Source organism: Hippocampus comes, unplaced genomic scaffold (assembly GCF_001891065.2).
Source record: "Hippocampus comes isolate QL1 unplaced genomic scaffold, H_comes_QL1_v1.1 scaffold48, whole genome shotgun sequence".
Taxonomy (NCBI): Eukaryota; Metazoa; Chordata; class Actinopteri; order Syngnathiformes; family Syngnathidae; genus Hippocampus; species Hippocampus comes.
In genome coordinates this window covers 2,618,689-2,630,217 of record NW_017808403.1, presented here as the reverse complement: position 1 = coordinate 2,630,217, position 11,529 = coordinate 2,618,689, and the positions used below count along the sequence as shown (strand labels likewise).

Below are 11,529 nucleotides of genomic sequence, written 5' to 3'. Positions count from 1 at the left end.
ATCAGATTGAGATGGGAGTGGTCGCGTTGGAAAGCTGGAGTGCTGTAGTTGTCCCCAGACATGCATCCCTCACAGGATATCGGAGGCGATATTTTTAGGAATTTTTTCAAAATGGTTGAAAATGTCAACATGTTGGGACCCAGGTCATCTTGCCACAATTCAGAGGGCTGTGATTCCCAAATGCATAATCAGATTGAGATGGGAGTGGTCGCGTTGGAAAGCTGGAATGCTGTAGTTATCCCCAGACATGCAGCCCTCACGGGATAACGGAAGCTAAATTTTTAGGGAACGTGCGTTGAAAATGTGTTCAGATCAACTTGTCAGAAATCAGGTCAACATGCCAGTTTTCAGAGGCCTTTTATTTCAAAATGCAACATCTGATCCGGACGAGGGTGGTCTGGGTGGAGAGCCGGGGTGCTGGATTCCTTCTTTTCGGATGTTCTATAAATGGGCAAAAAGATCAACATGTTAGAATGCAAGTCATGTCAGAACGCAGGCCATCTTGTCACATTTCAGAGGCCGACATCAGATCCGAATGGTCTTGTTGGATACCTGCAGTGCTCTATCTAGTGTCCTGCAGGTCTGGTTTGATTGAGGGATAACTGAAATTCATTTTCAAGAATCTTTTGAAATAAGCAGAGGAATTCAAAATGTCATATTTGAGAGGCATTTTAATTGGTAATGGAACATTCGATCTGAATGCCTGTACTGTGGTTGTGTACCTGGCATGCCCTAGTGTGTCGACAACCTGGTGTGGTTGCGCTATCACCCAGATTAGTTTCTTTAATTATTATTATTTTTTTTAATATCAGGTGAAATTGATGTAGATTTACCATTGACTTTATTTTCTCCACTTGAGAACGCTTTTTTGTGCTGTTGTGAGAGTTCTTGTTGTTCCGGGGTGAACGTATCGTTATCTGACAGCCAAGAAATTACTTATTTTATGTTTTTATTCATATATTTTAACCCGAACAAATGACGTTTATGCATGAGTGGTGGCTCTTTTATTTTGAAGGTGGCCAACGCCGCTCGCTGGCGGCACACTACCGTAATGCAGAGCATTGCCAATCGCAGTGCGGGCTCACTTGACTTCGACTTTGCGAGTGCGTGCTGGCTTGACCGCAGTCCCCTATCCCTTGAAAAAAGTTTATTGAACAAGAGAATGCAATTTCTTGATAAACTGTAATTGAAGAGCTGAAGCTCAATCGAAAATGCTGTGATAGAAATGAATCGTTGTCATGGAGAATATGAGTTTTGAATCGCTCAATAATTGTAAAATTAGGATGTTTATCTGTGAAATACTTCATATCTTAATTTGGCTTTTGTCTGTCCCGACGGCCACGCATCGTGACAGGCATGATAATGAAATCATCCTCCACTAGATAGTGCCGTGGTCTTTAATTACAGCAACTCTATCACCTTTGCATTCAACTGAACAGGCCCAAATTTCACATTGAGTCAGTAAATTGAGATGACATCATCAATCTGACCCACTCAAAAGGTTCATAGCTATAGATGTCTTCAGGTGATGCCAAAGCACTACTTTTATATTAGCTAGGGCCTTGTCGTGTCCAATAGAAGCTCCACTCCTGACCGCAACATAGTTCCTGAGCATCAACATGCCTGATAAAATGGTGCCAAAGCACTTGTTTTCTGCATCTCATTGTTTTATCTCTGTCAGGCCACTTTGTCATTCAAGCCTATCGAGGGGCAGCATCTGTGTGCTCCGTGGCCTTGCTGCGGGTCCCGTGGGTGAGGTGAGTCATTAAACACATCACTTATAATTCCGGGTGACACGACGTGACAGCTGAGGCGGAGATTCTTAAGTGCTCAGCATCAGTCAGGGGACTGGAACGACTTCAAGGAGTGAGGAGAGTCGCCCACCTCATTATCATTGCGGAACATCCCATTAATTCGTCTTCCCACTTTGCTATGCCGTCTCCTAAATGTAATTTAAAAGGAGCAATAAATGCAAAACAATCACCCGTGTCACAAAATCTTGATCTGTGATCTGTTCAAGCCAGGGTTACATTATTGATTTTGACCCATGTTGATAGCGCTGGCTGCACTATTCCATATCACTGAGTTTGGTGTTCTGCTAAATTATTAATTCATTCCAAAAAAAAAGTGACATGCTGTGTCAAGGTGAAGAGAGACCAAATCGTATCAAAGAATGACTGAAAAAGCTCCTCAAATATTAACTGGCTCTCTCCTTCATCAAATATGAATACTGCTGTTCTTCCTCCTTGCTGGGCAGCAGATAAGAACCCGCTGTTACAAAATGAAAAATGTCAGATCTGGAAATCTTTTATTTCAGAGCTTCTGAAATTGATGGCAATCACTTTTATTTTATAAAGAATTCAAATGCAAAAGCAGACATCATTTTTGTGGGGGTTGAATAAAATTATCTCTATCATTTCTGGTTGCAGGTTAAAGCTAATGTGGGATTTGGAAAATAATGAAGAGTAAAAAAGCAAATAAAATAAATACACAGTGTCCCTTTAAAAAAGACCGATAACCCCACGAAAATAATGGATTCAAACTGTCCATCCTGCTACTGCAACTCTAAAGTCACACTGAATTGGTTAGTATTATGCTTTGTGAGTTAAAAAAACCCCAACAAGTAAAGAAATTACAGGTGAGTGCGCTCTGCTCTTTAGCTACTGTGTTCCATATTTTTCCGGAATAAGATGACGCGGCTGTGTCGAGTTGATTCAGTGATGGTTCGCGGGGCTTCGAGCAGCAGGTGGCGCCAGTGCGCCGCCTTGAGTTCCAGTTTGGCACGGAGAGCGTCCACGTTGTTCCCACTATCTCCACCCGGTCCACCCCCCTCCCGCCCCGCCTCCCTCTCACACTCCCTCGCTTAGCACACAGTACACACCTATCCATCTTCCTTCAGTCTCCTGCTCCGTCTCCGGCCCCGAAGCATGGCCAAAGCAGCGCTCCCCGCCTCCGCGCGCCTCTGCGTCTTGCTCTTAACCGTCTCGGCGGTGACCGCGCTGCCGGGAGCCGCGCGCCGTGACCGCGACCGCGGGCGCGTCGGGGACCACAGCGGGCCGGACGTGGGACGCGGAGGACGCGCGGAAGGCTCCCCGGCGGATGAAGGCGAGGACGCGGCCGGCGGCGCCGAGGGCTCGGAGGGCTCCCCCCGCCTCAGGAGAGCCCTGTCCCGGGAAAAACAAATGTCGCTGCAAAGCAGCTCGTTCGTGCTCAAGGGGGATGCGACGCACAACCAGGCGATGGTCCACTGGACCGGGGAGAACAGCAGCGTGAGTAGCCCAAGCGTCCACACCCTCTTTGTGTCACCTCAGGTCCCATCAGCCACATGATGGGAGACAACTTATTGTTCACAGCGCGACATGTGACGCACTCTGCGTGTCTTCTTTACGCACGCAGGTGCGCCACCTGGATGCATTGAGCACCTATTTGCTCTTTTGCTATTGTTTGCCATGCTTTGTGGAACTGACTCCCAGCGCTATCTAGGAAACAGCGGGCGATGTAACCAAAGTATTTATGTTGATTTCTATGATTATTTCTGCTGGTTTGCTTAAGAAGAAGCTGTATTCATTTGGGTGCGTACGGGTCAGAAAGTGTGAAAAGTGTGCTGATTCTATTTTGTTTCTGTGGAGGTCAGCGGTGGTCAAACTTTCCAAAAGAATTTAAGGACGCCAGACCTACTTTCATTTATTTTCTGAATCAAGTTATTTATATCGCGTATCTCAAGTTATCTCAAGGCACTTTGAGCATATTGAGCCTGTCGTGATTTAGGATCAGAATCATCATTATTTAGAAGGCAACCAACTGAACCAGACTTAGGCAACAAAAAGATGAGAGGACAATGGGCACAACAGATGTAAAGCCAGCGAGCTAAAAACAAGGCATCGGTGTAGTGTCTGAAATGTTTTTGTACCTATCACCAAAAAAAAGAACAACAGCTAAACCCCAAAATTTTTAGTGATTTTTTTTTTTTTTTTTTTTTTTTTTTCATGATTGTATGTACCCCGTAAAAGTGGTTCACCCTGTTCTTGGGAATCCATCCCCACACATTCAGAACCAAAACAAGAGCAGTCTTTCTTTTGTAAGCTGACCTTGACAAGCAACAGAAAATCGAGCAAACAGAAACGAAAGTATCTTTCTTCCTCGGGCATAATGAAGAGAAATTTGGTTGCTCTTTTATTGACGCGCGATGGGTGGGGAACGAAGGAAGTGAGAGATGAAACCAAATCTCTTCTTCTTTTCTGCCGGGTCATCCAATGTTGAATTTTTGGAAATGTCGTCAACGGCCGACAAGAGCCCACTTGTCTGCGTCGCGGCTTTTATATGGACATTTACGGGCTTTGTAAACAAGAGCGGTCTTTGTGGTGGATGTTGCATGGCGGAGATGTCGCTGGTTGTCACCGCCTTTGTGTGGCCGGGACACTACACAGCTGCAGGAAAGCCATTAACTGTGCGCCTTCATGTCAATGACATACCTGTAGCTGTGTACTTTGGAGGACTCTTGGAAATTCTGCTGCCTGCGAACACTCTCCTAACTGGTACTGCTCAGTTAACTGAAACGTGAACACTGTCTTGGTGGATAAGGCTTGTTTTTGGATTTTCCAAGAGCTGGGTATCTTAAAAGGTGTACGTTTTTAAATGTGCCGGTGAATGACTTGTTGTCATTGAACGGGCTCTGTAGGCACGTTAATAAAATGGAGATTAAAAGAAATAAACAATTGTATTTTTTCGAACTAAAATCAAAATAGAGTAGGTTACAGTGGGCTATAGTTGGTAAAGTACTGATTTCTTAGAAAATGAGTACCGGTAGCTGCTTCTGTGCTTGTAACATCAGAGTAGAAAGGAACTGCTGTTAGTCATGCTCGTTAGCCAGTGGCAAATCGTTGGTTTTTATATCACCAATTGTAGACACGCTAACTCTCGTAGCTGGTTGCACATTTTCATTTCAGGACAGCATTATCCTACTCGATCAAAATGTAGTTGGATACATTATTTTTCAGAAAAAGAGTCACTCCTTGTCTGCTCTTTGTGAGGTAATGTCAGAGCAGAAATGAACGGATGTGTAGCCATGCTAGTTAGCTAGCGGTGAGTCTATGGTATTTGTACTGCCAATTGTAGACACGCTAATTCTCGTAGGTGTTCGCAAACTTTCATTTCACGACAGTGTTCTCCCACTAAATCAAAATATAGTCGGCTGCAACAGTAAAAGTACTTATTTCTCTGAAAATGAGTCGTTACTTCTCTGTGTTAAGTAACGTCAGAGCCGACACGACATGACATCCGCCATGCTAGTTAGCTAGTAGCGCGTCTATAATTTTCACGTCACCAATTATAGACACACAAACTCTCATAGACGTTTGCAAAACATTAATTTCAAAACAGTGTCCTCATAATATATTAACGTGACCTATAGTTTGTCGAAAACTGACTGTCGGTGTGTTGTAAATGTGATATCGCAATTGCTATGAATCCAAATTAGCATTGATTGGCCTCGGGGGAGTTTCTAGCCATTGATACGACCTTGGACCATCCGTTCAACTTGGACGCTTTTACTGTTTCAAGACTGTCAATCCGCCTGCTGCGTCCAGGCGTTTGTGAATGGTGACTTAATATTTAAGAGCAATTACAATCCATCCAGCGGTGGCACGGCGGTCGACTGGTTAGCACGTCGACCTCGCAGTGCAGAGTTGCAGGATTCGATTCCAGCTGAGGCATTCCCATGTGGAGTTTGCATGTTCTCCCCGTGCCTGCGTGGCTTTTCCCCGGGTACTCCGGTTTCCTCCCACGTTCCAAAAAACATGCACGGCGGGTTGATTGGGCACTCCAAAATTCCCTAGGTGTGATTGTGAGCGTGAATGATTGTGCATGCATGCCCCACAATTGGCCGGCAACCAGTTCAGGGTGTCCCCCGCCTCCTGCCCGAAGACGGCTGGGAATAGCCTCAACCATCGACTTGATGAACCTCTTTTTCACCATCGTCTCCTCTTAGCCAGCGACAGGCATTTTATGATTAAGCCGGACAAGGAGCTCAGTTTGATTCCTCCTCAATCAAAGGTTCATCCCAGCCCAATAACACGGACAAATGGTGCCATTTAATTTCTCCAGAGCTGACATTTATGAGCAGAGCCCTTGATAGATGGCCGCTGCCTGCAGCAGCTTTATTTTCCTTCAAATGTTGAGCGGCCGACATCCCAGAGGAGCCAAGCGGACACACCTGAGCCTACCAAGTGAAGACCACCCCATCGCTGTAGACGATTCACGTGAGGAGCACCGTGATATCCTTCTGAGATGACTGGCAGCATAATTGCCGTTTGGATCCCGTTGTGCGTCCTTTTTTTGCTGCGAGTGGACATTTGAATGAGCTCTCATCTCCGCAGCTCAGCAGCTTTCAAAGTCAGCCCCCCGCAATCCCCCCCCCCCCTGTTTAGAACCAGAGCACGCAGATTTTCAAGGAGCGCCTAAAAAGAAACCACACACGTGGAATGGGGATAAAAGTTCACCGTTCACATCGTCAAGATTTTAATGCATCCAATATTGATGGGGTCAAAGCAGTGGAGGTCTCATAATAACACACCAGGACCTTCTTTTTATTACTAGCCAACTGTCTGAGATATTTTTGTTGATATTTTTCATATTGGGCAGGTTCCTTGTAAATGTGCCGGAGATCAATTTTAATATATTTACTCCAGGCGCAACAGTTTCCCCCTGTGAACAAGACCAGGGCATCGGCGCTCAGAAATAAAGATTAAAAAGTGGAAATGTGCTGACTGCTTGCATAATAACACCACTTGGACACGCTGGAGCATGCAGAAGCGCGGCCGTTTAATTAGCTTTTGGTGTTTGCGCGACAGCGGACGAGCCGTACGCTCTCCGGCTGTAAACTGGTCACCTCGCACGACAAATAAAATCCCAAATCTGAAATGTATTTTAATAAATGCCATCCATCTGTAACCATCCCCTGAAAATCCACCACTATTTTTTTTTGTTTGTTTTTTTAACAAGCAAAAATTGCAGTGTTGTGGAAAATATGAATGTCGAACGATAATAAGAGACTTGAAAGAGAATTTCAAGGAATAAACTTTTTTTTTTTAAGCGCCAGTATACTGTAGCACAAAAGTCACACACACACTCTCTATCTAGTACATTGGTGTTGGCTTCAGACAGGAATGGGCAATTTCGATGCTGGAGGGGGGGAGGTCACAATTTTTCATCAGTGAGGGCCAAGTAGGACCATGCAGTTTTCGAACCGGATTTGTGACCAAAATACTCTTTTAAAAATGGACAAAAAAATATCGTTCATTTTTGAGAATACATTTTTCAAAGCATGTATCAAAGATCCACTATCCAAACACAACAACAAAGGGCTTAAAGCAAAAATAACCGCATACTGTAATTTTTACCTCCAGTGCAAAGGGCTCTTGCATATAAATGACCATTCAAAGATGGCACAAAACTATTGAACAAGAACCCAACATTATGTGCAAGTACAAAAATCAACTGGCTCGAAATTTAAATATTATTGAGGTACTGTGTTTGTCCTGAATGTCAGTCCAAATCTGCCCCAAAAATATTCGGCCTACTCTCGAGAATAGGGCAGTGTAAGACCCGGTATCAGTGAAAAAAAAAAAAAAAAGACATGTCTACCACCCAGTGGTGATTGGCGATATTACAACTAAAAACTACATTCGACCCCTGCATATTCCCAGTTCGTAACCTGTGGATTTACATATTCACATATCCCCCCCATCGCCACCCCCTTTCCCTGCGTAGATCTACATTCCAACACGATACTGAAATCCGATCGGACAAATAAATAAATAAACGTATTTGCAGCGGAGCTGCTGTGATCTATAAAGCTTGTCGTTACTTGTATAACCACAAGCGTGTGTGTGTGTGTGTGTGTGTGTGTGTGTGTGTGTGTGTGTGTGCGTGCGCGTGCGCGCGCGCGCCTGTCCCGGACTTCATACGAAAGGCATTTGTTCACGCTTCACATGCAGAACAGACAATTCATTTGGCCTCGGTTGTTCTGTGGCGGGAAAATTGTTTGCACATGTGAGCAGATGTTTTCTCGTCATTTATCTGGTCGCCCCTTGTCCGAGGCACTCCAGAAGCCTCGGCGCTGTAAATCATCCTCCGTCCTTGCTTTGCGTTCCTCCATGTCCTCCTTCCATGTGAATTCCAGCAGCTCCTGCGGCTCGTCATCCGGCGCGGTCATCCCGGAGCTGTCCCGGCAACGCCGAGCGCTTGCTAATCGCCCCTGGCTGCCTGACATAAATCATTTTGTCACGGAGGGGTTCGGATGACACTTTTTGTTCGTCTTGTGTCCGCAGAATAGACTGTAAGTGTTACTAATAAGTGCAGTGAGAAGAAGCTCCCTTGTAGGGACAGAAAATGGAAGCCGGTATCTTTCCTACATGAGTCAAAGTCATCATTGGATCCTTTGTCTGTATTGACTCCTAACGCAGTAATCACATTAGGAAGGTACACTTGAAATCCAATCGGAATTAACGAGCTAAGTTTTTTTCAAGAAGCCCTAAAAAAAAAACGTTTTTTTCGGTACACGTGAGCTACGATAGTTAGCACGCTGCGAAAGTGCTTCCCGTGCCTCGTTCATCTCAGAACGAGGCACGGGCTGTCGCTCATTACGGCATGCGTGTGTAAGTGTGTGCGTATGCGCGCGTGTGCGGCAACGGGTCGATCGCGGGTGGTTGGTTGTTCGAAAAGTAGATCTTCCGTCCCAAAAGTTTGGGCACCCCTCCTCTACAGGATGAACTGCAGGGGTGGAAAAAAACGTTTAATCATGAATGCTTGTTGTGTATTTGTGGCCAACTTAGTCATGTTGATAGCAGGCTAATATAGCTCATACAGACACATACAGCATGTGTTGCCTTCATTAGAAGGCTTTTTATTTTTTGCGGCTCCAGACAAATTTGTTTTTTTTTTTTTTTGGTCCAATGTGGCTCTTTCAACATTTTGGGCTGCCGACCCCTGGCTTAACTCATTGATTACAAGGAGTTCATGTGCAATGTCAGGAGACTTTCACGTGGATGTAACGAGCGGAATGCCGCCGTGGTTTTATTCTCACCATTCAAGCGGTCAAAACATTGGACTGTTGAATTGGAATCAAACTGTCCTTCCCCAGTGTGCGCAGAGCGACAGTGTAACGATTAAAGTTCTACGGACTGCCTTTGTCTCATCTGATAGCAGATTTGATGCCAGGAAACAAAAAAAAAAAGTCTCTTGTGCAAAGCATCAAAACTGTTTTTGGATAACTGGACTCCACGGATAAGATCGTCATCTGGTGCTTTTTTTCTCGAATGGCTTCAGTGTTGGCCGATGACAACGTTTTATTTCGTGGACACTGACTAAAGGGAGCTAAAAGTAGCGACAGGTTTGTTGTTTTTTTTTTTTTTTTTTTTTTTTTACCTTGCTGTCTTTTCTTTTGTTTGTCATACAAAAAACCCAGCAGGTGTTTCTTGCACATTTTGTCTCACCAAAACGGAGGGCTTTTGTTTTTCTGCCCAACTTCCCCATCGTGTCCTTCTTCGGCTTCGCTGTCACGGTCCAGAGTTCCCGTTTCCCTGGAAACCCATTCCGGACTCTTGGCGCAGGTCTTCCAGCGGTTTGGTTGCTCTTCTGAAATCCGGAGTGACCCTGCCCCCCACATATTCAGAAGTCATCACAAATAGGGTTGCTTTGAAGAGGAATCGTTCCAATTTCCAATGTCTTGTGTTTGGCATTTAGGAATAGGGTAGGGATCACGTTCGCGCTGGTCCACAGAGGAACGTGCACCTGCTGCTCTTTGAAGGGTCGCAGCGGAATCCCGAAACAGTTTCCTCAATTTTAACAGCCGCCTCTAAATTATTTGAACACCTGTCATCTCCCCTCCCCTGTAAAATGCCTTTGGCGGTCCAGATGGGGTTTTTGCACCATCCCACCTGCCCCCGTAACAAATTTCCAGGTCGCGCCGTCTTCTCCTCTGCCCTAAGCCGCTCTCGCGGGCCCACATCACGCAACCCTCACGTGAGCCGCTCCGCTCGCCAGGGGATGAGGCGACGTAAGACTTTTAACGACGACAGGAAGGCTCCCGCCCACAAGACGGCGAAACGTATTTTGTGCAGTTAGCGAGTGTCGACGGCGTCGGCGAAGCTCGCCCCGTCGTTATCCGGTTTGCCGAGGAAAGGAGACAGAGAAAAACAAAGCCGGCGGTATATTTCTGAGTCACGTCGATTAGCAATTAGTGCGGCGGCGGGGGTGACTGTGTGGGAGGCTGCAAGAGAGGAAAGAACATCAAAATGAGCCCAATACGAGACTCAACTTCGTACTCTGATGGCAAGCTGTTGAGCATTTTTTTTTTTTTTTTATAATGAGCTTGAGCTCCGTGTACGAGGATCGTCTTTGTCCTCGGGTAAGCGCGCTCGTACAACTTAACTTTCACACTAAGTATTGCCTGAAAAAAATGACCATCATGACCAACATCAAATACAGTCACCTCGTATGAGTACAACTTGTTCTTAGCTTCACTTCAAAGTTAAATACAACAGATTGTACTCAGCAAATGTCTTGCACGAGATTCTAAAAAAGTTTCACCGTCTAAATGTGACACCCACGGAGAAGACTGCTGTGACCAACCATGCCAAATGGGAATGATTAAAAGATGTCAAATGAGATTTCAAAATGGCGAAAACTCAAGCTGTCCAACCGTGTGGGCGTGTCTCTGAATGTGCGAAAAACACCTCGCGAAGCTGTCGAGGGTCTTCTATGTCCCTGGAAACATGGATGCTGCTTGATAACGTCTTTCTCATTCCTAACGAAAATGTTTAAGCGACGGAAATCTATCCGCTGTTAGTTTCCGGTAGCTGGCACGTTATCCCACCGCGGCGGTCGCGGGGTTTTTTTCCTCACCGGGACGATGGGGTGCTCTAAAGCGGCCGTGCCGGCGCCAAGCCACTGCCCACACGTTGGCTGTCAAAAGGAATGACGTGAAATCGGGGCTTTGAGATGTAAACGTTGAATTGTTTTCCTCGCGAAGACGAGGCGCATGCAAGAGGAATCCTCTGACTTTGAATAAGAAGGCGATCAGGTTTTCTGGATGGATGGCGCTTCCTCCCTATGGCTCTCTCTCTCTCTCTTTCTCGCCCACTCGCCTTCTTTGCGATGGAAAGGCAATGCAGGCAGGTGGGCGCGATAAACACTCGCGTTATACCTGTGCCACCAGACGTGGCAAAAGCACTCACTCTGTACACCGCAGTGTTTTATTTTATGACTGTTTAGCTTAAAACAAGAAATCTCGGTGTAGGTAGGAGGAAAAGGCTACCTGAGGATAAGGTAAGCGGGATAGAAAATGGAGGCATAGTTTTAAGAATCAAGTCAAATCCTGTTGGATTGGCAGATCTTGTCTTTTTGTTTTTGGGTTTGTTTTTTTAAAGCCGATTTTTGCGGCGCTGCCGGTATGTCTTCCCACATCTGTCACAATGGCAACCCCCCCCCCCCCCCACCATACCCCATTTTTCATTTTAACACACCTTTACC

General features: G+C 45.6%; 1 protein-coding gene and 1 long non-coding RNA gene across 8 annotated transcripts in view; one reads left to right on the top strand and one right to left on the bottom strand.

Annotated features, from left to right (window-relative positions):
• Positions 1-340: 340 nt before the first annotated feature.
• LOC109508509 (uncharacterized) lies at positions 341-1,134 on the bottom strand. Its single transcript, XR_002166677.1, has 2 exons — positions 1,048-1,134; positions 341-441 (listed from the first exon to the last, which is right to left on the bottom strand). It is a non-coding gene; the product is annotated as an uncharacterized LOC109508509 (long non-coding RNA).
• Positions 1,135-1,211: 77 nt separating this feature from the next.
• The window catches only part of sorcs2 (sortilin-related VPS10 domain containing receptor 2), a 104,890-nt gene continuing 94,572 nt past the window's right edge, over positions 1,212-11,529 (top strand). For 3 of the 7 annotated variants that reach the window (XM_019858538.1, XM_019858539.1, XM_019858535.1), the window contains exons 1-2: positions 1,214-1,757; positions 2,900-3,269. In XM_019858538.1, coding sequence (XP_019714097.1) covers positions 2,928-3,269 — 342 coding nt within the window. In that variant the 5' untranslated portion in view covers positions 1,214-1,757; positions 2,900-2,927. Of the gene's footprint in view, positions 1,758-2,840; positions 3,270-11,529 lie in introns of those variants that run through there. The other 4 variants (XM_019858537.1, XM_019858541.1, XM_019858540.1 and 1 more) reach the window with 4 other exon arrangements.